The following is a 25,683-nucleotide window of genomic DNA, read 5'->3' as shown; positions in this document are numbered from 1 at the left end:
CTTTGTGTCGCAGTACTTAGGTGTATCTGTGGCGGGGCACAATGCGCAGCCGGCCCATAATGTGAAATAAATTGGATTATCCTTTGATTCATTCACAGTTTGTCGCCCCACTCTCGGCTCTGCACATAATTTATATGCTTTGCATATTTCAAATGAGCCTTGCTTGCACCGGTTCGACTATGACTAATATAGAAACACATTGCAAATGCTGCGTTTCTGGTTCGTTGCAAGTTGGTTGGCTGGTTGGGGGGTGGTCATTAATTTTCTTGGTGTCGCTCAAAGGAGGCGATAACAAGTTTTTGGCTGATTTGATTGCCACCGTCTATGAGCAATGAGCTTGTTAGCTTAAAATGTCTGTGGTGTGTGTGTGTGTGTGATGTGTGTTTGTTGAATCGTTGGACTTTGCATAAATTGCTTTCGTTGAGATTTCTTGCTTTGATGGAGTGGTTTGTGTAATAGGTTGTTGGTGTGCCGAGGTAGTTATAAAGGCGATAATTTAGTTTGCTAAATGCAATGCACACTAATTTATCTCTCCATTAAAGTCAAGTATGCGCTGTAGATGAGAATAAATTTATTATTTATATAAATAATTACTAAACTAAGCAACCACATTTTCAGTTCATAGATGTAGGAAAGATGCCGAATATGTGTCTATATTTTATAATTTAAATTTCGCTTTAATTTAATTATATTTTTGAATGAACTATACTTTCAAACTGATTTACCAAATGTTTTATTTATTCACAATAAGAGCTTCGTGAGTGGATACGTTACCGTATGCAATTTAAAATACTTCATCATTCCTCAGATCAAAAGAGCTATTCTATTCTATGGTAAAGTGTGCTTGGCTGTTCAGATTTTATTCATTCATTCTTGCACAGAACATTTCTTAAATGATTTTACTTAAAATTTCGTTTCGACTCTTTAACATGGCTTCAAAGTTTCAGCTATTACAAATTGCTTAGCTTAACTTTTCATGCACACACATACAGAGAGAGAGAGAGAGAGAGAACCACAAAACACATGGTCCTCCAGCTACAAGCCCGTTAATAGGGCTTAAAGCGCTTATCTCACTTTGCTTTTTTCTGGCCAACATTAAGCGTTGCTCAAAGCTGAAAACACAGCGTATAAAGAGATGGTTGTGTTGCCCTCAGTTGCTTTTGGCTGTTGTAGTTTTTATATTAAAATCGCTGCAGACTGGACGAGGGCTATTAAAAGCGTCGCTACTGACGCTTCCAGTGCAGACATGACTCTGTCAAAAAAAAAAAAAAAAAAAATGCCGGAATACCTTTTGCGTAAATCCCAGTAGGAAATTAAAAGCCAAAATGAAGTCGAAATAAAAAAAGTAAACTCGGAACAGTGGCCAGCGAAATTTATCGTCATATTTATAAAAGCGCAACGTAATGCAGTTGCCACCCAGATTCCAAACCGACGGGTCGTCAAAGACACCTTATTACCAAAACGAACCAAAAAAACTAAAAGGAACAGGACAACGAATATGGACTGAGTACTGAGTGACGCAGCCGCTGGTGTCATGTCCTCTGTTTCGATTTTGTTTTGACAGTGCTCCAGTGGGGTCTGCTCCCAATGTGCCGCGTTCCAGCACAAGGCAGACAATTAAAAGAGCTCTGGCGGCAAAACTCGCGACTCGCAGCACAAATGCCACAAATGTCCTGTTGCCTGGCTTTGTGTATGCGGCTTACGATTAATGAGTCTTTAGCGTTTTTAGTCGCGCAGTTCAGTATTATGGTGATTACTTTGACTGTCACGCCCATTCCAACCATTTACCGACTTAAGCCACCTGTCTGTTTGTTCTATATACTATATATATATTGTGACAGACAAAGTCTACGCAAATAACAAATAATTCGTGTGCACATTTTCACCACTGGCACCACTCAATTTTCTCTACACTTGCCACAAAGTGTTCAACATGCTTTTCTCACATGTTTTGCATTTAATTATTGGTTACATATTTCAAAAATTATAAATTTATTTGTATTTATATTTATTTAAAATTTATATTATATGTGAAGAGTGTAAGATTAACTTTACCTAAGAATCTTATTAGCAATTTTAAAGAAAGTAAGAGTAGCTTTACCTAAGAAATTTATTGACTGGAATAAAGTATGAGTATCTAAACGTAAGCAATTTATTGGCAGTCTTTCAAATACATCACTTTTAATAAATTGGCAAATAAAAGTATCTATAATTTTGCATGACTCATACACATATTTTTGGTGACATTTATTAAGCCAAAACAAAAAGAATTCGTAAATACTTCGCTTCATAAATGTCAACGGATAAAATATGCAACTCGTTTAACAGGAAGACAAACTGTGCACTAAATTCACGAGGCAAGTAAGAGTATCTATAATATTGTATGACTCAGCTACGACTAACAAATGTATACTTCTACTCGCATAAGTATTTGAATTCTTTTTGTTTTGGCTTCATAAATGTCAGCCAAAAAATGTCGTGTTAAGGTAGCTAATCATAAAAAATATTAAGCGCTGATTTTGACGCGACATTTTTAACGTTCGAGCGTGCTAATGAGCTTTTTTATATATTTTTTGTTTTTGGTTTTTTTGTTGCCAAGTTTGCCTGGTTGTGCTGGTCTGGCGCAGTTGGGTTTTTGCGACTGGATGACTGGCTGACTGGCTAACTGGCTGGCTAGACCCGTTGCAGAGTGTGGCTTGTTAATTAGTTCTTCCGCTTAAAATGTATTTAATGCTTACGTGCTAATATTTTTGCGAGTGACCCTCCCCCAACGGGTTGGCTTTTCGGGGGGATCACTTAAGTTGCCGCCCGTCGCTTGACATGCGATTAATAAATAAATTGGCGAGGTGCTTGCGTGTCCAGTTCAGATGCGGATACTCTGTCGTCCTTAAATGCCTTTCGCATCTAATTTGTTTATGGGTTCATATCCCAGCGGTCAATTGCTGGGTCGTCTGTGATTTTTCCCGTCCGTCTCTTTGTCTTCCATGCAAATTTTTTAGCACACGATTTCCTGTCGCGCCTTTTGTTGCCTATATGGAGAACACCTTTTCAATTAGCCAGCCGCACTTGAAATCCATTTCAGGCGTTAATTTTGCATCGTATAGCTAGAACAAAAACGTTAACGCTTCACTCGCTTGGCAAGTGACACTTGGCCACCAACACCTTTGGCCAAAAAGGCTACAAAAAAAGAAAGAAAGAAAAAAAAGCAGAAAAGGTTTACCTCTAGGAACCCATTGAATTCTCTGTTTTAATTGAGCGCGCAGACGTGCTGCATTAAAAGCGAATAAAATGAGAATGAAAAAAGTGTTGCAAGCATAATAATAAAATGAAAATACACATAAATATATATATATATATATATAGGTATAATAATGTTAATTTCTAGTAAAGTGCTACAAATTGATTTCAAGCATAAAAACGCGGTAAACAATAGAAATGAACTGAAACTGGATGTTTGTCTGGTTATGCTTAGCTGCGATACCAGGAAATTAAGTTGTAAAATGTGAGAGAAATGATGCAATGGAATTGGCTTATTGGCCTCTGCCACCAAGTGCCACCAAGGTAATCTCAATTCCAAATTCTATGGGAAGCATAAAGATATGAACATTTCACAGCTCAATTAAGGCTGCAAGATATCTCAGAGATACATTCCTGAACTCCCCCAACCCGCAACGGTAAACCTGAAGTATCTGAGAAATTCACATGCCTCTGAGTCAGCGGGCCGAGTGCGAAGAATGCAAACAAATCATTTGGCCGGCTACAACCAAATGCCATCAAGTTGAGAATTGTAACATTGCCACGAAATTGATTAACAAAAATGACAAACATATCTTTTATATGTATCTCTTTGTATTTTGTATTTTGTATCTCGTATCTTGTATCTTGTACCTTGCATCGGTATCTGTATCTGTATCTGTATCTGCTGCACGTCGCACTGTCATTAACTGCAGCATTCAGTGCCTTTCTCTCGCTCAACTGCATGCATTGCGCCTGTGTCATCTAATTGACATTTGTTAATAGGTTTCTCCATCTACACAAAATCAAAAATTGAATACCATCTTGCTGTTCTTGTTCTTGTTCTTATTCTTGTATCTGGCTGCTGCTCTGGCTCTGGCTCTGGTGGGGTAATAAAAGGCGTTTGTTCATGAAATCGTCAGTAATTTTTATTGCTGGCCGAGGCTTGTTGACTAATCATTTTCAGTTGATCGTTTTGTTATTTGCCCCGTTCCTTCGTCTGCTGCTTGTTGTGATTCTTATCTATCTATTGCCCACAAAAAAAAATATAATCTGGGACGTCAACGATGCGACGATCCATCAGTGGCAGCCAAAAAAAAATAATAATAATAAAAGAGAAAAAATCAAAAAAGGAAAATGTCTAATAATTGCTTACAATTTTCGGATTGTAAATGCAAATGGCATAATTGACATGAGTTCTTCTGCTGCCTCACTCGAGCCATCATCATTAATCAACGTGACTTTGAGCATTTGGCAGTTGCATTTAATTTGAAGTTGCCTTTGGATTGTGCATAGAAGGAAGATAAATACATATACAGAAGGCGAGCTCAGGATAATTGACAAACAGTAGCCACAACTGTCACTAAATTCATTAACTATAGATATGTTGCCTCGATAACATTTAAAGCAGGATATTAAGGTAAACCTCTTATCATCCTTGCGACTTTAATTCAACGCTTATGGAGCCTTTCTCAAACTCCTTTCGTGGTTGGAACTCCCACTCCAGGGTGGCAATTAATCAAAAGGCGCTGCTCAAAAAGCATAAAATTAACAGAAAAGACGCCAAGCGGTGGACCTGAAATAAATTGCATAATGCGAAACAGCCATATATAAATAAATAATTATAGAGCACAAAAGGCAAAAGTGTTAAAGCAAAATACAACCATTCCAGCCACCGACTGGCAGCAAACAGCTTCCAACTTGTTGTAATCCATCAAAAGCGGCGACAAACTTTACGCATTGTTAGGCAGCCGAAAGGGTTAAAAACTCGCCAGAGTTGCCAACCACTTAAGCTGGCTCATAAATAAGTGCATACATACATACAAGTAATGTACATATCCATACATACTTACATACATATTTATGTATTTAAGTATAACATATTCAAAATGCGTAACTTGTGGGTGGGCCAGTTCAGGGAAGGCACAGTTATTGACAATAGAAGAACCAATGCCAATGTATGAGTACGAGCAGAAGTACACAGAACAGAGAGCACAGTGACTGCCAGCAGCGAATGGACGAGTGTAATTTTTGCCATTTAGCTGGCCGGGCACGTTTTGCATTTAGCGCGTAAAATAAATTTGCACAATTTGTGACAAGTGTTCGGAAAAGCAAAAAACTAATAAGAAAGAACAAAAAATCGTCGAGCTGTAGAACATTTAATGCTCTTACAATTAAGCAAAAGAAACAACAAAGTATTAGTTGGGGTTTTACATCGCTCAATAAAATAAAACTTTATTAATAATAATGTTTAATACACAAAAAACATTTGGAGTTTATTTTAATAATAATATTAAACTATTATTTTAAATGCTTATATCTTAAAATAATTTTGAAAAAGTGTATTCAGTACAAATTAAATGAATAGAATTATATTAAAATAATAATATTCAACATTAAATTCCCAAATTTGTGCAAGCCAATCTTTAAAATTTGCATCTAATTATTAGGAAACTATCTACGAGAAATACAAATGATAATAAAGTTATTCGCTGATTAAACCTGACTGATTGATTGTGTTTAGTTAAATTGATGTTTGATTAATTTGCTTGAATAAAAATGATTCTTATGCATGAGGGGGAATCCTTATCCTAAGCAGTTGCCAGCCACTTATGTCAGCTTTGAATGTCTCTTTTAGGCACATGTGCAATGGAATCGAAAGCTCGTCATTAATATGCAACACACTTAATCACCAACTTGTAATACTCTAAGAAAGTGTATGACAAAACACCCAAACAAGAAAAACAGCAACCAGAGACAACAAATTGACAACTTGTGGCCGGCAAAGAGGGAGGCGAGGGCGGAGGTGGAGTCGAAGTCGGAGGCGATGTCAGCCCTCGCAGCTTGTCTCTTTGTTTGGAGGCGTCACTCTGGGCAGCCCGGCCGGCTAATTGTCATGCCAGCAAGCAAACGCATTTGGACATGTGTGTGTGTGTGTGTGTGTGTGTATGTGTGTGTATGTGTGTGTGTGTGTGTGTGTGTGTGTGTCTGCTGTGTTTTTGCTACTGATTTTTCTTATTTTCCTACTCTCTGTCCATCAATTGACTTTATCTATTTGAACTCACATGTTAAAAATATCAATTTGTTGTCGACTCTGCTGCGTGCTTTGTTGCCTTCTGACAGACACTTGGCACTAGCACCTACCCTCCTCCCCCCTTGTCGTGGCACCTCCAGTTGTGTCTAGTTCTAGCTTCAAGCACGCAGCTTGCGGCTCCCGGCTCTCGGCACTCGGCTCTCGGCTTCAACGTAGCTGTGAGTGCAGCTGGCAGGTTTGTCGGAGTCGCAGTTTTGCCTGTTGGTGTGATTTATGGCCACTTTATGGCATAAATGTAGGTGCGGCCGCACATAAATCATCGTCCCAGTTGCAACGCGTTGCAGAATTTGCTGCAACTCGATACGTACTCAATACTTTCAGGTGGTGGTTGGGGGAGTTGGGCCAAAAGGCAATCGCTAATTTGCTTGGCTCAAAGTAAACCAAAAACAATAAATTTAAATCATTCGTTGGCGGCCCTAATTACAACTTGAGTATCCAAATGTATCCAAAGACTTGACAGTGATTCATCATTAAACTCGGCTTTCCGCTTTCCGCTTTCTGTTCACAACTATTTCTACCGCCTAACACCTGTTATCCTTTGGCCTTCTGGCAAGTCATCTAATAACAAGAGAACACCCCTATTGAAATCACTTAATTCTTTTTCGTATTGGTCACGAATCCCTTCCACTAGTCACACTACTTAACCACTCGAGCCCAATTATGAATTGTCCGATCCAGATCCCGATCCCGATCCCAAATCCCGGCAATAAGTGTGCCACTTGAGGGTATAATGGCTCAACCAAAAAGTAAGTAAATTAAATGGCCACCGAGCAGCCAGCTGGCTGGCACTATGCCCAACCAATTTGGGTTTGCTGAGTGCCACACCCACAATTACACCCACGCACTCTACTCTCATTACACATGAATAATTCATGCAGCAGTAGCTGCTACAAATCTGCTGTTGCATTAATGAGCTGCGCTTCTTATTTACCATGATACCGCACAAAAAAAAAAGAGTCATATAAGGAAAAAGAGAGGGCACAGGAGGAAGTGGGAATATATATAGAAGAGAGAGTCAAGTTTAATTAAAAGCCAAGCCAAGTCAAATTGTCTTATCATAATATCCCCAAACGATTTTCCCATTCTCTGATTTTTGCACGACACGAAGACAGTGCTGCAAAATGTCAGAAATTGTTTAGTCATTCCGCTGGCTCACACATCAATCATAGCACGTCGGACAGCTGAGTTAATGGTCAGGGATAATGTGCTGGGAGTTTGCGTGTCCTCTCACTCATCCAATCTGAGTGTGTGTGTGTGTGCAGAGGACTTTCAGTTGGACAAGTGCATGATTAATTATTTTATTATCTGTAAATTGGTTTTTGTGGCAACGCTAGAAAGGCGAGCTCCTACAAAGTATTTCCTTTCCTTTATCGCGTTTCTCAAAAATTCATTGCATACTTTAAGGCGCCCATAACATTTTAAAAGGTTTTCCCAATCTTGACTGTCTATTCCATCATCATTAATGCTGAGAAAACACCGCATCAGATTTTTCAAAATCGCTCATTTTAAATCACATCAAATTGAATAAGAACTAGACATATTATCTTCTTCCTTGGTTTGGTGTGAGTTGAAGTAAGACAAAATCCATGTGTTAAGTAACAACAATGAATACAATCTTCAGTGATAAATTAATATACATTTTAAACTCTTTGCAAAGCAACAAAAACCAATTATTATTAAATAAAAGTAATAATATTTTTAATTTACTACTTTAATTTATTTTTATTGTTATTTTAAACTTTTTGTATATACAACTATTTATTTTTTATTGGCCAGCATTTTAAATTTTGAATGCTGCTCCGTCGAAAGTTTAAAAATGCAAATAGGAATGAACAAAAAATAATAAATCCAACGGGATCGCACTTCTAAAGAGATATTTTGATTTCACATATTGCTATGTATTTTTATTGTGTCTCGAGACAGAATTAAAAACGTTTTTGCCTCATTCGGTGGGTTGAAGCTTTCCGGACTGTCGACCGACTTCCACTTCATATTTAAGTGGGCGCAATATTTGAAAAGATTCGCAACATGTTTGCAAACAAACGCGTAAAACAGTGAATATATTGAGAACAACCATTAAAATGCTTTCGACATTTTTACAGGCCTGTGTGTCACAAGTCGAAGCTCATAAATCGATGGCACCCCCAAAAGATGCTCCCGATTTGTGATTATTTAATGGCCATGATTTGGCCTGTTTTTAATTTGGGGGCACATTTTAATTGCTTCGGGAGCACAGCTCGTGTTCAATTAGCAGAGTTTTATGACTCGATGCGGCAATATAGAAATGTATGTTAAAATTTGTGTTGACATCACAATAAGCTGTTGAAATATTGAGAGAAGTATTGCAAAATCATTGCGATCTTCTATCTAATGTAATCTAGAAAAAATCATGCTTTTATAAACCGTGGGAAACTTGTACCGAATGAAACTAATCATACGATTTCATAATTAGGTCTAAAGTTAAAAATTTCAAACATGATATCAGATGTATACGCAAGTTAGATCAGCTCATTACCACCATGGGGAGCCGATGCCCAAAACTGCAGCTAAACACGGAAGCCAATTAGAGCTGCATTGAGCTGGTCCAATTGAAAAATAGACAACTGTACTCTCCACACATACGAGCTGGTCCAATTAGCGGTCAGATCATAAACCAAACCCAACAACTAACTCAATCATTATGCAATTAGGCAAGAACCGAAAGGGCAACAGCTCGCATCAGAACACAACACAACAGAACACAGCAGAACACAATGTATCCCAATTCCATAAACATAACAACCATAAGCATCTACAGTCCATAGTCGTCTATAGGTCCCTTAGACTCGCAGCTAGCTAGATATGGGGGCAGACATTAAATCACACGACCCATTAATAAAATTGTTAAAGTTCTACGCCGTCTCGACATTTTAATGGCCAAACAGAAGTTTCAAATATTTAATCATTGTCGCTTCGTATCATTCCCAGCCATAGATATGCCATAATTCTGTTGAAAACAATTTGTATGCTTTGATTTGATTTGTGGAAAGCAGCAGCCGCAGCAGCCACAGCAGCAGCAACAGCGGCAACAACAACAGCTCCACTTGCCGAGATCTTGGGGCATGTTGAGCGCTTGCAGCTGCAGCTCTGTTTATGACCCTGTTTGTAGGCCATTAAATGATTGTGTAAATTCTGGAAAAAAAATCAAATTTGTACAATTTAGAAGAAGACATAAAAATAAGAGATACACAGATGAGTGTTAAATATGCATTTGCTAGCTGCTGAGGTCAAGACAATCTATTAACGCAATCGTTTCGATTCTCATCGAGTTGATTTCCGGCAAAGCAGCCCAAGCGAATACTTATTATTTAAGTTTCAATTAAGTCTTATAAAGTTGTTATGATTGACTTTAATTGACTTCAGATAATATGTAATACCACAAGGAGTTTATTCTTCTATTATTTTTATATATTTTTAATTATACAAATACATATACATATATATGTATTAATATATGTATTTCTGTAAATAAGAATTCAAAGCTAACCGATGAGTGCTGAAATTTAAAATGTTTCTTGCTTAGAAATAATTGTTAAAAAAAAGTCCTAAGATTCACAAATTTTTATTTATTTTTAATAGAAAAAGTAGAAATGCAAACAATAATTTTTATATTTTGCTATTGCGACTTTTATTAGTGGTTATTTATTCTGGAACATGGCATTTTTCTGGTTTTTATTTTTTTGAGTATCTTGATGAAATCAATTGTTTTTTATTGCTTTTCAGCGGAACTAACTTTATCGGTCGACAGATGAACGTTTTTTTATAACTTCATCATTTTAATTAATACGAAATTGTATGTAAGATCAAGGGTATGCAACAAGAGGTATAAAATCTAAGGAAATTAATATTTATGAGGGCAGTTCATAGAGTGAACAATTTCCACAGAGTTGCTTTTGTGGCAACTGTACAAGTTTTGGCTGGAGTTGTCGGAACTCTGCCACAACATATTTGATTGACAATTGTGCAACATGGTATGCATGGGTAGGCATTGCTAGGGGGCCGAGTGGGCTTTGAGGCTACAGGACTTATCAGCGCACAGCATCATCTAATGTCACGCCTGACATCCACTGGCGTTGCATGTAGAGGCGAAGAGAGGCTGGGGCCACCCCAAACTGTCACTTGACGCTAGTCGGTTGTTGCTGCATTTGACAGAGGATGGATTTTCATCTGCTGAATGGGGCGCACGCGCATCGTCCTACCCCAAGTAGCAAATAGCAAGCCCCAAGTTGCGAGCAGTGCGATCCTAGGCAGAACATGTGTTGCATATTACTTGGAAAATGCCTGAAATAGTTGCGGCCGCAGATGTTTGGCAGCAGGCGACCTGGGCTGTGTGTGCCCCCCTTCTTCTTCTAAACTAATGCCCAGCTAAGGTGACGTTTTCATTTTTCGGAAAATCCCCCATTTGACTTGGTCGCTGTCGTCGTTGTCGTCTTTGTTGCCGCTGTTGCCGCTGTTGCTCTATTTTTAGTGAGTGGCAGGCGCGTGTTGGTTGGTGGCGATCACCGAAACCAAACCAAACCGAACCGAACCGAACTGAACCGAACCGAGGCCGCCCTCGTTGTGTCGTGAATGAATTTATAAATAAAATCAGAGATCGCGGGCCGTCACTTCTGGGGAAATCCATCCGTGAAAATGTAAAATATCTCCTGCTGCGTTTTTCTTGGCGCACTTTCATTTAATTTCGTGACTCTCCACACTTTGAATCTGCCTCTTTTTTTCTTTTCTATTTTTTTTTTTTTTTTTTTTTGTTTGTAAATTTTCAATAAATGCTTTATTATCGCCCCCGATTGGGGCTGCAACTTGTGAGTCGAGTTTGTTGATTGTTGTTTCCTTACTATTTGAATGTTTTACTCTTGATAGGCTGCTGATGGCAGGGCTTCTAATGAATTGTGTCGGCTCCTGTGTAGCTGTCGTCAGCTGAAATTTATGTATTTTAGTTGTTTGTTTTAACACCAGCGAGTAACTTGAGATTCGATTAGGGCTGCTATTTTTTGTGTAACCAAAACTGATCGCATTGTCGCTTTCAAAGACCTTTATTATTTATTGCTAAATTGTTAATTAAATGAAGAGAAATATTTAGATATCTAACTCTGACGATCCTCAATCTTGACGAGAACTATTAAGCCGCCCACATTCTTGTCGCCGGTGAAGAACGTTATGATGGCCTTGACCACGCCGCGAGGCACCTGCTCGGGCCAATCCTCAGTCTTGAACTGGACATTCTTGATGTAGAACTCGCCCTGCGGAATGGGGCAGGTGTTGTCGTCCACCAGTGGGAAATTTGTGGTTTCGCCATCGTTGACCGAGGGCTGAACAAACTGCACATAGAACTTCTTGAAGCACTCACAAATGCTCGTCTGTGGCACATCGAAGACCATCCGCTTGAAATCGCCATCGCCTTGGGGACTGGAGTACAATTCCACCGACACCTTGAAGTCATCGTTGTCCATGTCTCCAGCGAACGAGAAGGAACCGTTAATCGCTCGCTCGCGTCCAATTGTCTTCAGATTATCGAAGAAGACGAGAGTCTCCGACTCGCCCTCAAAGGACTCCAGTTGCTCATTGCTCACCTCATAGGCTTGCTCTGCCTGCCAATTTAGAGATCTCTGAATTGATATTCCCTGCCCGGGTTAATACTTACTTACCGCAGTATTGAGCACCAGCTGGGCGACCAGCAGTATCACTGCCAACTTCATTTCGATGTCGGACCGTACAGTGGCTAAGCGTGACAATTTACTGTCCTATTTATTAGATGCCCCGGGTCCATTTGCGGCACGCGATTTTCGTGTCTTTGGCGAGCTTCGTGTTCGTCGATCTTGTTAACAACATTGTTGCACTTGATAATTAATTACAATAACCTTACATGCTTCATAACTGATTTGAAGTGTAATTATTTGCATAACTCATATTTGACGAGGCAACCGTTAAAAAGTTAAAAAGTGTCTGTATTAGAAGGGCATATTACCCGGTTCTGTCTATGCATGATTCAAGCCGATAGTTTGTAACTACAAGCAATATTTTATAAAAAACCATTTTAATATTAACATCATTTATTCGATAATAATCTTTTTCGCATCTGAATTTTGCTATGAAACTGAATTTTTATAATTTTGTAATTGTAAATGTTTTCATACAAAACTAATTCGATTTTAGCATAATTTATTAAATACAAATCAAATTATTCTCAATTCTGCCATCGAGCAGAATCTTTATATACTAAAAACAATTTGTTTTTTTAAATTTATTATTAACTTCATTTATTCGATATTCATTCTTTTTGCTATCAAAATGAGATTTACCATTTCAATAGTAATTGTTTTTAAATATTTAAATTCTCAGTCATAAAAAAAAGTTGTATAAATTTGTTAGATTATTTTACTATACAAATTAATTTAAATAATTTTTTAATAGTTGTTTTTAATATTTAGAATTTTTATGTGTATAGAAAATCAATTCAATATTATTATTATTTATTCGATTTAATCATTTAATCCTCGATTTGCAATTGACACCAGCTTTATAATTTCGAGTATTTAAATATTTTCATTTTCTTTATTTATGCACATTCAATTCGATACTTTATTTATGCACAATCAATTCGATACGATACACGATTTTCAATTGTTCCAAAGAACATACCAAAACAATTGAAAAAATTGATTATATAAAGAAAGAGATCTGAATAATCAGATCAGCCTAAGTAATTTAAACTGATTTTGTGGTATATTTTTTGTCTATTTTATTTGATTTGATTAAATTTGTGAAATGGTGATTAGTTATCCACCCCCAAAGCTACACTTTAAATCATTCCTAAATTAAGCATTCACATATTCGATTATAATCAGTCATTTAAAGGCGTACAGTGTCTTTTAACGAGAAATCCACTTTCAATCGCATCGACCAAGTGAAGCCAACCCACACATTTGCCCACTTGAACAAGTAAATATCTCAAGAGAACTAAAGCCCAATTAACGCCTTAGAACGTGCCACATGTGTTGCGAAAAAAGCGGCCAATTGACTTATGCAAAGTGGGCAAAAGTAACGGCAAAACTGGTGGCCGCAGTGTCTGACCCGATAGGCCGACCAACAAATTGAGGCTCACGTAGAGAGAACACCCACAATGTTTGATCCGCGCCAGCGCAAGACCTCGAAAATCAATCAACCTCGATTTTCTATATACATTTTTTATTGTGGTCTTTGCGAAGAAACACACAAAAAACGTATCGCAAAAACAAAACGCTACAAAAAAATCTTAATAATAAATTGCTGTGATTTAATCAATTGTAGCAGGTGTTTTACAACTGCACGCAGTGATACAGCAACAACAGCAACAACAACAGCAACAACTACAGCAACAACAACAGCAACAGCTGCAACAACAGCAACAACAGCAGCAACAACAATAATCGGAAAACTGGTTCCGCTGAGTCTTCAACTCCTTCTTGTGCTTCGCTGCTCTTGTGGGCTGTTTGATTTTCTCAAATTAGCGCGAGCAAAGCAATAATAAAAGTATTAAAAAAAAACGAAGAGAAAAACAGAAACAAACCTGCTGCACAAACAGTCGTCCCACTGGCCACATGCAACATGCTGCACATATGCACACATGAGCCACACTTTATTTGCCACATGTATTTGCAATTGAATCGCAAATCTGATTTCAGCAGTAAAGCTCAAAATTAATGCACTAACCAACGACAATCTTCGATCTCGCGACGCAAATGGGCTTTACATAATTTAGAGCCCACACAGCCGGCAAACCAGTGCTTGTCAAGAGTGCTGCTGTCTTCTGACAGGTATCTCAATAATGCCAGACTTAGAAAGCTCACATCAATTTGCATATCGAATGGTGTGCAGATTGAATTCATTTTCATCGCATGTAGGACAGACGAACATAAGTATATACTCGTATCTGCATCTATTCTACTGTATCCCCGAACTTATATTACAAATTTTAAATCTTCAGCTCTTATAGTCTCTGAGATCTGGTTGCACGACTCAGCTGTTGATACCTTGCAAGTCGCATACAATATTTGCACAACTTAATTAAGCCCATTTTTCTTATTCCATTTTTAATGGGAAATAATAATATAATCTTCATAAAAAAAAAACAAGTTATTTTTGGCACGCTAAAGATAATACATCCTTACAGAGTGCAGTCCAACCCAGTGATAGCATAAGATATATGTATTCTGTACTATCCCATTTTGGTTAAAATATTTGCTTAAAATGTGCCAGAGTATTCTGCGGTCAGTTGTGCCCGACTGGCAAGTTCTCAATTTTTCTTTAAGCTTTTGAATTGTACCATTACGTACCGGGACCGGTACCGGTAGCGAATCGTAAAAATTAAGGTACCAATTTGTAACCGATTACCATAAACATTTTTTGAAAAATACCGGAAATTTTTACAGTTTACGTACCAGAATCAGAGTTGGAACGTAAATTTCGATTGAATTATACTCGACTATGCGGATAGTATGGTTATTATATAGAAGTGACGTATTTATTTGCACAATAGTTTACAATATCAGAGATAATCCCAATATGAAAAACTTAGTTCAGGTATTCAAATATTGTCAGTTCGAATTTCAAATGACATCTTGTCAGATTGTCGCATTGAGTTCAGCATATATTATGTGTTCTGGCATTTGCTCTTTGATTGATAGTAGTGGCATGCATCAATCAATTGCCGGCCACAGTGGTCCAGCTAGGAAACAAATCGTGTAATCGAATGCCTCATCATATCTCACGTGCAACGCCTCAGCTTGGACTGCGAGCCGAGTGGGTCGCCGTGTGTGAGACGGTAGCCCGAAGCCACAGTGGGGCAACCAAGTATGCCATTTGGCCCAAAAATATATATATATATATATGTATATATTTATATGCATATATGTGTATATGCAACGGCTGTTGGTGGATCAGGTCGCCAAGTCCATTGCGCATGCGCACCGCATGACGTCCAATAAAATTAAGCGCGTGTTGCATTTGTTGTTGTCTTGTTGCAGTTGTTGTTGCTGTTGTTGCAGTTGTTGTTGCTGTTGTTGCCCACTTGACCAACAAACGAAACAACACGTACAAAGTTTGACGCGTGACGTGCTTGGTTAGCTCATTAGTTACACTGGGCAGCAAAACACAAAACACAAAATACAAAACACAATTATTAAACACTAATTTAAGTTGCCTTGTCGATGGAAAAAAATATATTCAAACTTACCCGAAGAAGCAAATTTGTGTGCTTAATATAACGATTAATTATGTTAATTGATGTGCATGTTCTACAAGAAGTTTAATATTCATTTTCAAATTTATAATGTGTCTTTTTGTATAAAGTTGTAGCAAAGACTATAAACTAAATACATCTCTATATATAAAATAATAGCTTTACCAAACGAAGGCTTTATAAAATAAGACATAAATTTGGTGTAAAGTTTTAAGTAATTCAATGAACTTAATTACACTTCAGCCTTAGTCTAAATCTACCGATTAAAGAAAGTCTTTTTTGGAGGTGTTAAATGTGGAAAAAGAATCGATTTTCTTATAGTTGGCTTAATAGCTGTTTTGTTTGTCTATTTTAATTTAAATTGCATATCTAAATAGAAAGTTATATTCAATTATTTTTAATTATTTATTTATTTGGGTATTATCGAGTTTGTTCTTTTAATCTTTCTGTGAATTTTACTGTTTTAATTATCTATTATATTGTGTTATATAAGAAGTAATTGAAGACCCCATTATTAATTCTTTTAAAATTTGAAACATTTTAAAATGATCTTTAATATTACATGAAATAAGCGCAGAATATCACGACTGATTTGCGGTTTCTGGGTTTTTGCTGATCTGGGTTGTGTAGTGTGCATTGCCACTGCCACTTGTGGCACAAACAACACCGCGTACACCAACACAAGGGCAACAACTTTCGTATTAGGCCAATGCGCCAACAACAAAATGTTGCGAACAGCAATCGGAGTCTCCATGCTGGAGTCGCAGCCGAATCCGAATCCGCGGAAGCCGCTCACGCCTGTGTAGGAAGCTTTGCGCAGAGAGCCTTTTAACATTTGTGGCAAGTGGCACTCGGCTCAGCACCACAACACCACAACACCACAGCACCACCCCACCCAATCCCACAATAGCCACTGTGCTCTTGAGTGCTCGTGGCAGTTAATTTTCGCAACGACGCAATAGAGCCGCTGTGCAGCTCCCACGAGGCTCCCTCCGCAGCTGCAGCTGGTTTAACAACCTGCCGACGACGGCGTCTTATCACCTGACTCTGCCACAGCATCGTTGCCAGCTGTTTGAATACTCTTGCTTAAGGTATTTGAATTCGTTGCTTATATTTGTTTGACAAACTTCATATTTCTATCTCGGCTAGGACAAAAAACTTGACACCAATTCGACACAAACTATAACGTTCTAAAAATCATTGTTTTCTCTCTCGACTTGTGGAATATACTACTGTAAAAAAAGATTGTATTCTACAGTATTTTATTACGAATTAAAAAATACAAATAAATTGTAGACCAAATTTTCAATTCAACAACAAAAAATTCTCAAAGGAAAGATTGGGTCTTCCTTTACCTTACTTCGGGAGACATTTCTTTTCAACATTTATAAAAAATTTGTTTGCTTTAAGGAAACTTAGTTTTAAAGCCGGATGAAAGAAAAACTATCAGACTTTTAGATGTTTTTTTACATGTACATCACTAAATACGATTTACATCACTAAATACCATATTTTCTTTTACTCTTAACAATTTATATTTAAATTTTTTACTTTAATAAACTTTGGTCAATATATTTAAATCTGCTATCCCAAAAAAAACTCTCTAGAATTTAATTAAATCTCATTTGTAAGTGGATCCTTTAGTATATTTGGATATTTAAGCAGCATTAAAAGAAGTTAAGGAATATTTATATTTGCGTAATGAAATTAAGCAACAAATGATAAAGTTTGATTAATTTTACTTCAGATAAATAATAATGTTAGAGGGGAGGATAGGGATACATAGGGATAGGATAAATAGGGAGTAAAGTTCAAAATATAAATATTTATATGTTAAAAGTATGTTTTATAAATTAATTAATTTTCTTGGCTGATGTTATTTAAATTAATAGATTTTTGTGCTGCTCGTCTATGTCTATGACTATACTATATGAACTAGGGAAGTATGTCCTGAATTTACTACCATGCTACGGACTGTAAGAGAAACAGAGCGTCGGCGTGACTGAGATATCTGTTCTTTCTTGTAAATAAATAAATAAATATATATTTTTTTTATTTTTTGATAAAATATATTTTGTTTTGCGCAGCAGATTTTGGCGCGCAAAATTTCAGGTTTCGTAATATTTATCGGGTTTTTGGGCTGTGGCCAGGCGTGGGCCAGTTGAGTCTCAGCATGGCTTCGAGTGCGCGCAATCAAATTGGTTTTAAGTAATTGAAATACGTTACCCTAATTGCACTGTAATTAAAAGTTTGAATTATTTTATCGAGCTGATGTCTGATAGTCGATCTCCCCTCTTTTCCACTCTCCCACTCCCTATCCCTCCCTCTCTCTCTCTGGTAGGTGTGCATAAATTGTTGACCTGTCTGCAGAGTGGACTGGCTGACTTGGGTCTGCCACTGGGCTGATTATGCTAATGCCCGTCACTCGAGATCGCCACTTTAGCCGAGGGCTATTAATATAACTTCATATGCATGTATAACTTTAATATGCAAAACTGGTAGCTTTTAGTGTTTTATTAACTTGAATGTTATGCCATTTGTTTTAAACTGACTTTACTTTTATGCCTGTCAGCGTTGTTAATGATTCAGTTAACTGCCTTGGCTAGTTGTCTGTGCTGAGAGGGATTTTAATCGCCAGCAATAAGATCTCGTTATTTACGCAATATGCAGCTATAATATTTATGTACCGTAATTATTAAATGATCAATTTATTCAAAAAGCTAGTTGTGAAATTAGAATAGAGGCATGAGCTTACTACAAATGTGTCCAATTAATTATATATTTACAGCGCTCAACCGCTATAAGAAAGTAATAATATTAAATAGAGTCTTATTTATTTCCGCTATCATATCAAAACAGTACAATTTTTTTGGTTTGATTGGTTATTTTTCTATTTTTTGACTATTTTATATTGGAATACAGATTTATTGTATCTTTTATTTTATTTTCTTTCATTTTTAATCTAATTTATATTTTAATTTGTTATTATAATTTAAGTATTTCGTATTTTTTAAATGTGGTCATTTTTTAGATCACATTGAATAAATAAATAAATAATAAATATTACACAGGGTATCAGTTAGTAAGCCCAAAAGTATACTTCTCAAATTGGCTGTGCCATATATTAAATGACGATCGATTTATCAATAATCTAAGGGTGTATCTTTTGATATTCACTTAAGCATTTCATAAACAGCTCGCTGCGGAAAGGTATCAATAAACTGTTTGCCCATTGATGAAGGCTTTTGTTCGGCTTGTCTGATCATCGATTGTCTCATATCGTTTTTATGCATTTATGGCCTCCGTCTATATTTAGTTATCGTAGGGCAACAATAAAAAATCAACTAATTGCCATGTGCACGTCGTTTATCCTTGATCTTCAATGGTTCATTAACTCCAACTCCACGCAGCCAGGCAGCCAGGCAGCCAGCAGCTATCCAGCTGGACGGACAGCAACAACAATGAGCCATGGAGCGTATTTAATACAATTAACTCGGTACGTTTATAAGATTAACCTCGGCAAAGACTCAGACTCCAGCCCAGGCCCAGGCCCAGGCCGAGGCCGAGGCCCATGCTCCCTCCCAGAGCTAGGCCCAAGATCATGCTGAGCTTACGCGACGCAGATTAACAATCAATTAAAATTGACAACTGCGCAGCAGCGAAGGCGACGCCAAGCAGCAGCAACAAGTGCAACTGGGGAAGTTGTGCAAAATAAAGGAAAATAATTACAATGGATGCATAAAAGGCGCCATTTAGCCCCGACGACACGCAATAATTACGCCCAATTAATAGCAATAACTTTGCAAATTAGATAATTTGGGTGCACGTCCCGGCTGCAACTCGCAGCAAGTTGCTACTCCGAACAAGAGCGTCGCAGCTTCCCCAGCTGCATTAAATGTAATTCAATGCAGCATCTGCAACTTCAATTACAATTGCAACTGCAACTGCAACTGCGCGTTGCACGCGAGCCAAATGCCAAATGTGTGTAATCAGACGGCGTCGCTTTTGTCGCTGCTCTGGACGTGGATGAAGTCCTCGATGGACAGCCAGGTTTAACAAACTCCTCCCTCCTCCACCTCCTCCGCCTCCTCCGCGCCAGAAACGAGTTTTTGTTTCGTTTTCCTCTCTTTTTATTTGCGCAATCAATACAATTGCATATACTTAGGCCAGACATCTGTCAATGTGTTCTTGAGCGAAGCTCTTAGATACTTTATAATTTGGAATTATGTGATTATCACTTAACAGTTAGATAGTTTATAATTTGGAATTATGTGATTATCACATAACAGTTAGATACTTTATAATTTGGAATTATGTGATTATCACTCAATGTTGCAGAGTCGCCTCATTATTTAAAAGAAATATAATTCTATATTGATCTAGATGCACACCTGTACTCATAAAACTAATAAATTGATTTAATTTTTTAATTTTTAAAAATTGTTTATAAATCAGCAGTAAAATAAAGTAATCTAATAAACTATTGTCATATTAATTGTTTTAAAAAATTCGATTTTAAAATAGCTTAGAATATATTATTTATTTGTTTGTTTAAGTTGCGAAAAAACTTTTATAAAATGTGTCTATTAATTTTAGTTTTATTTTTTACGAATGTATTTTTCACTATTTGCTTAAAGTTCGAAACTGTTTTAAAAATGCATTCGAAAACTGCGAAAACATTATTAATTGAATTCCTTATTCCTCTTTTATTAATAAAATTATATATGTCTTCGTTTGGTTTCAGGTCAAGTTATTTATTAATTTATTTATTTTTCAATGTGCATAAATTACACAACCATTAGCAACTATATATTTAACATAAAACATATTTATAACAAAATATAAAAAATAATAACCAATTGACCTGGAGCCAGTTAAAAGTATATTTAAATGATTAATTAAAGCAAAAACTGTTTTGATGCGTTTCTACTTGTTCAAATCGGTAAAGGTCTGCATATAACCTTTTGGCTTTGACATATATATTTTATGGTAATTTATTGGACAGATGGCACTCGTTCTCCACGCTGTGGCTCGTACTTAACCACTTGACAAAGCATAACCCTTTCGGCTGCAACTCCACTTCTGAACTCGGGCAATTTATCAAAAGCAACACGCCATCGAACGGCAACGAAGGAAGCAACCAAGCAAAAGAAGATGCAACAGCAGCAGCAGCAGCAGCAGCAGCAGCAAGAGGCAACTGCAGAAAATCGCCGGCAGCTGAGTTGGAGTCTAGTATTACATAAGCAAAGTCAACATCGAGCAGCAGTCGGCTTATCTATTGGCCCAACTGCACAGATCAACTGCAACTGGCAAAATGGCACAAGATCAGAGTCAGAGGCAGAGGCAAAGACGTATGGGGCAGAAGTTTGTGCCCCAAGGCGACTGGGCGCAGCAGCAACTGCCACAACGACTAGGCAAAACAGCTGGCAAAAGGTGGCGGCACTGTACCATGAGGACCAAGTGCAAGTGGGCCAGCTCCGAGTGCAACTATAACTTGCAACTGCAACTGCAACTGCAACTACAGGCTGCAGGCTGCAGGCTGGCACGCGTCCAAGCTGCCAAGTCGGCGGCGTGTCTGGACTGGGATTGAGTGAATGACCAGCTGGGCAGCCTGGCCAAACAGTAGCTCATTGTATATTGTATATTGTATATTGTATATTGTGTATTGTTTATTGTATTGTTTCTTTTTTTTTTTGTTGAGTTTGCTTTGCGGGCTGTGCAATTGATTTGTTTGCGGCCTTTGGGCTAGTGACAGGCTGAGTGCAATCAGCGATTTTGAGCCGCGCACGCCTCCAATTAGAGTCTAAACGACAATTGTACTTTTAACCCAATTTACTCAGCGCTTTGCTTTGTTTTCACTGCCTTAACAATAAATCTAAATTGTGTAAACTTTTGAAAGTCGTCTCTGTTCTTGTTCTCTCGTTGCCCATCTGCCCAACTCACTGTCCGACTGTCCGACTGTCTGTCTGTCTGTCTGACAGTCCTACTCGACTAAAACTCTGCTCAATACGAGCCTCGTGTGCTTCCGTCGCCCCAAGCAGCAGTCTGCATACCCTTACAAAACCGAGTAATAACTGTGGATTAATAAATATAAATTTAACTTAAGCATTGAGTAACTGTACATTTAAGAGAAATATTATTCCAGACTGAAGATCGCGATTCTTAGGGTTGTTCCCTCACTTCCCATAAAATACGATCAAGTGAGTATTGAATTAAAGCCATTACACTTTCAAATATATATATTAATTTAACTAAAATAGAAATTCCCATATTTTGTTATAATGTTGACTAAATATTTAATACAAGTTCCTACTAGCTGACAAGATTGCATTAAGGATTTATAAAAAAAAACAACCCATTTAATTATGTGTTTGAGTTCAAGTGTATTAAATGTTTATCAACATATCACTTTGATATAGCAGTTCCCCTATGCTCCAATATACTACACTTTATACGATATTTTAAATATGTGTGTATATTAAAGAAAACAAATTAAATTAAATAAAAATTATATTAAATATTTAACTTTAAACTATCAACATATAAATAGAAAAAAAACTTGCATGTATATTTCTCCAAATGTTGTCCCTTTTAACTAATAAATTAATTGCCAGTTTATCTTTGAGATGTTTTGCTTTATAGTTTGGCTTAAGTATATTTTTTGCTCATTTGTCATTTTAACTATTGTCATTTGCTACTGATCTGATTGGATTATTTGCCGCCTTCCAAATGTCGTACTAAGTAAAAAGAGTATTCAGATTGCGGGTCACACTTTCAATTTATTCGTTCTTGTTTATGCATTTGATTATTTGCTTAAATCTTTATCGCTCGCTGCTTGCCTGCTGCCTGCTGCCCGCTGCCTGCTGCCTGCTGCCCGCCTGGCTGCCTACATCGTCGCCTCCCTCGTTCGTATGCTGCCAGCGTTTGTCGTCGTCGTCGTCGTCGTCGTCGTTTGCATCTACATACGAGAGACTCTCGATGCCAGCTCGGAGTTGTTTTCAGATCCATTAAGGCAATGACCTGTTTTCATATCATTTTTTCTCCCTCTCTCTCTCTCTCTCTCGCTCTCTTTCTGTATGGTAGTCAAGTGTGTGTGTGTGTTGTGTTGTGTGTGTGGTTTGCTTTGTTGTTGTTTTGTCTCGCTCCCTCGCATTTGGCAACGTGAGCAGCGTAGGCGTATGCAGGAGGACGGCGGCAGCAGAGGGTTAAGGCACACGCAATCGGATCGCTTGGTCTGTCGGTCGTTCCGTCAGTCTGTCCGTCCGACCGTCTGTCCACATGTGTCCATGTTGCAAGTTGATAGTAAAAATTATGATGATTCTGCCCCAACAACTGCCGTCGACTGGTCAAACGAGTTATATATATATATATTTATATATATATATGTATATGTATATATGTATGTATGTATTTTTTCTTCTACTCTTTGGCCTGTGCATATTTATCTTTGCGTTGTCGCTGCCTCCACTTCATTAGGTCTTTAATTTTATATCGACTGGAAGCGCGTATCAAAACAGAAAAAACGCAGCCTGGTCTCTTATTTTTTTTTTTGTTTTTTTTTTCCTCGTCTTTTTCTTTATTTTTTTTTTCATCTTTTTTTGCAGTTGTACGAGTCAATCGTAGTTTAGAACGATGAAAAAAGCCTTTGGCGCGTAAAATCTTTTGGGTTCATTAGAACGTTGAACGTTGTCGTCGTCGTTGTTGCTGTTGCAGTTGCTGTTGCTGTTGCTGTCTTTCTGGCTCTCTGGATAAGCCCAGTCAGAGTCAGAGTCAGAGACAGAGTCAGGGACAGAGTCAGAGTCAGAGCCTGTGACCATGGGGACTTCATGGGACGCATGCGCAATCAAGTCGTTTCACAGACGCTGTCAGTTTGACAGAACCATCTGCGGTTTAATCTGGTTTGGGATGCGCCGGCTGGATTGGCTCTTCTGCTTCTATCTGCTTAGCTGCTCTATCTGCTAACTGCTAACTGCTAACTGCTATCTTCTATCTGTCCTGGGTACAGTACGAACGTAGGTGAATCTGAGTCTTTGCGTCTGGTGCAAAGTTCTTCTTTTCTGTTGCTTTGACAAGTTTTTCTCAGCGTGACAATTGTAACAAGCTGTAATGGACTTTAAGTCGAGGCAATCTTTGCCTAGTTGACTTGAAAATATTCTGGGCACTATTTAATTCGGCCACGCTTCTCCACTATTCGCTTAACTAACTGAACTTCGAGTCCATTTTTCGCTACCAAAAAGTGGTTTCATTTTCTAAATTGGTATGATTGATTGATGAGTGAAATTATTTGTTCTTTTTTTTTGTGCAGAAATTTCCTTTATTTTTTTATACTTTCTCCGAATTATTATTTAGTTTATTTTTTCAAAAAACAAATTTTTAATTTTTAATTATTAATATATTCCCAGTGCCACAAGCTTAAGCTTACTAATTATTAGTTAAATATTCATCAGTTTCATAAAGGATAAATAAGTTATATTAATAATTTATAACAATATATAATATATTTACAGTTATATAATATATCCCTACAGTCTTTGGATATTCGTAAATTAGATTTGTTAAAATGAGATATTTCGTTATTTTAATTAAGCTTAAGTTAATTTAAATTTCCTATTTTTATCACATGTATTTCTCTAAATAAGTGATTTCGGTATAATTTTAAATTGTGCATCAAAGTTTCTAGATTATGAGGAAGTTGCTTCCAGATGTGAATAGGATAAAATTAATTTTTATATGTATGAGATAAATAAATGATGTCAAAATTAAATAAATAAATAGTAATTATGGGAGTAATTATGGTAATTATGGAAGTGGCAAAAAGTGAACAGTTGCTTAAAATACTCCAATCGAGAATTTGTATACAGAATATCATTAAACCAAATAGGAATCAGTAAATTATATAGATCTTTTGGTTAATATACGTATCACTCTACTCAACTTTAACTTTGCCATTTTAGAGCCACATAATAAATACATGCGGGTCTGAAATGGTAAAAATATTTCTTAATTTATTTTTTTAATATATATATATATATATATCTGATTAGACTATTACAGTTTTAATTCCTACTCTACTTCTAATAATGTTTTTATATATTTATTTATTATTTTATATATTTTAATATATTTAATATAATATATTTAAATATTACAAAACTATTGGGTATTTCTAGGTCAATCATTCCCTGTTTGACACAGCCTGGCCGTAGGCTCGTAATATTTGTGCAGTTTGCTTTAGATAAGCGCTGTGAAGCTAAGAACAAGAGTATTTTCTATTTGCCTAGGTGTCCTCAATCAACAAGTGTGTGTGTGTGTGTGTGTGTGTGTGTGCGTATACCCATTTATTTATTCACATATCTGGCGATGTTTACCTATTACATTTCTTTGCATTGGCTGCCGTCGTTGACGACGATGTCGTTGGTTGTTTGGCTACTTAAATTTCCCAGAGTCAATATTGAACTGTTACTTAGCTGTTGCTCTGTTCATATCGCACTCAGTGGCATAGTGTGGCCAACCTTGACCATATAATTGCTGTAAGCTCTCAGGGTCATAGAATTCCAATTATTTAATCAGAGACCCAAGCCAAGTGCAACGGCAACTGCAACTGGTTGCATCACATTTGCCATCCTTGAAAACAAATTGAAATCTTTTATGGAGAACTCGTGCATCGCTATTGTTGCAACAACAAAAAACGAATAAGAAACTTCAAAATACACACACAATAATGGGACACACCCCCTCGAGCCATATTTTAAATCAATTTTGTTTGGTTTGTACAACGCTTGGCCAATAGTACACTCAGAAAAAATTAACATTTTAGTAAATCGCTCTAACATTAAAATAGCTCCAAGAAATATAAAGTTTTTCCCAGTTCTTAGAAATCATTTCTAAATACTGGGAACCAAACTGCTAAGAATTTAAATGCCTTACCCCAAATCAATTAGCGATTTTTTCTATATTTAGAAATATTTTCGATTATAAAGAAAAACATTTCAAAAATGTGGAAATTTTTTAAAATATTTTCTATCATTAAGAAACACATTTCTAAAAAATATAAATGCAAAAGCACAATTTAAAAAAAATACATTGTAAATTCTTAAAT

The 25,683-nt window shown here is 37.0% G+C and overlaps 1 protein-coding gene across 1 annotated transcript; it reads right to left on the bottom strand.

Annotated features, from left to right (window-relative positions):
• Nucleotides 1-11,389: 11,389 nt before the first annotated feature.
• Nucleotides 11,390-12,082, bottom strand: LOC6557832. Its single transcript, XM_001985494.2, has 2 exons — nucleotides 12,013-12,082; nucleotides 11,390-11,955 (listed from the first exon to the last, which is right to left on the bottom strand). Exons 1-2 carry the CDS (start codon nucleotides 12,061-12,063, stop codon nucleotides 11,452-11,454), a joined length of 555 nt encoding a protein of 184 aa, XP_001985530.1. The 5' UTR covers nucleotides 12,064-12,082; the 3' UTR covers nucleotides 11,390-11,451.
• Nucleotides 12,083-25,683: the final 13,601 nt, after the last annotated feature.

This window comes from Drosophila grimshawi, unplaced genomic scaffold (genome assembly GCF_018153295.1).
Source record: "Drosophila grimshawi isolate 15287-2541.00 unplaced genomic scaffold, ASM1815329v1 contig_44, whole genome shotgun sequence".
Taxonomy (NCBI): Eukaryota; Metazoa; Arthropoda; class Insecta; order Diptera; family Drosophilidae; genus Drosophila; species Drosophila grimshawi.
Note: the sequence above shows the minus strand (reverse complement) of the source record. Positions and strands in the feature narration are given on the sequence as shown.

Excerpts from the sequence above, each read along its gene's own strand:
- LOC6557832 (XM_001985494.2), bottom strand. The coding sequence starts at position 12,063 with ATGAAGTTGGCAGTGATACTGCTGGTCGCCCAGCTGGTGCTCAATACT. Across the intron at positions 11,956-12,012 it reads AGCTGGTGCTCAATACTGCG|GCAGAGCAAGCCTATGAGGT; the intron begins GTAAGTAAGTAT and ends CTAAATTGGCAG.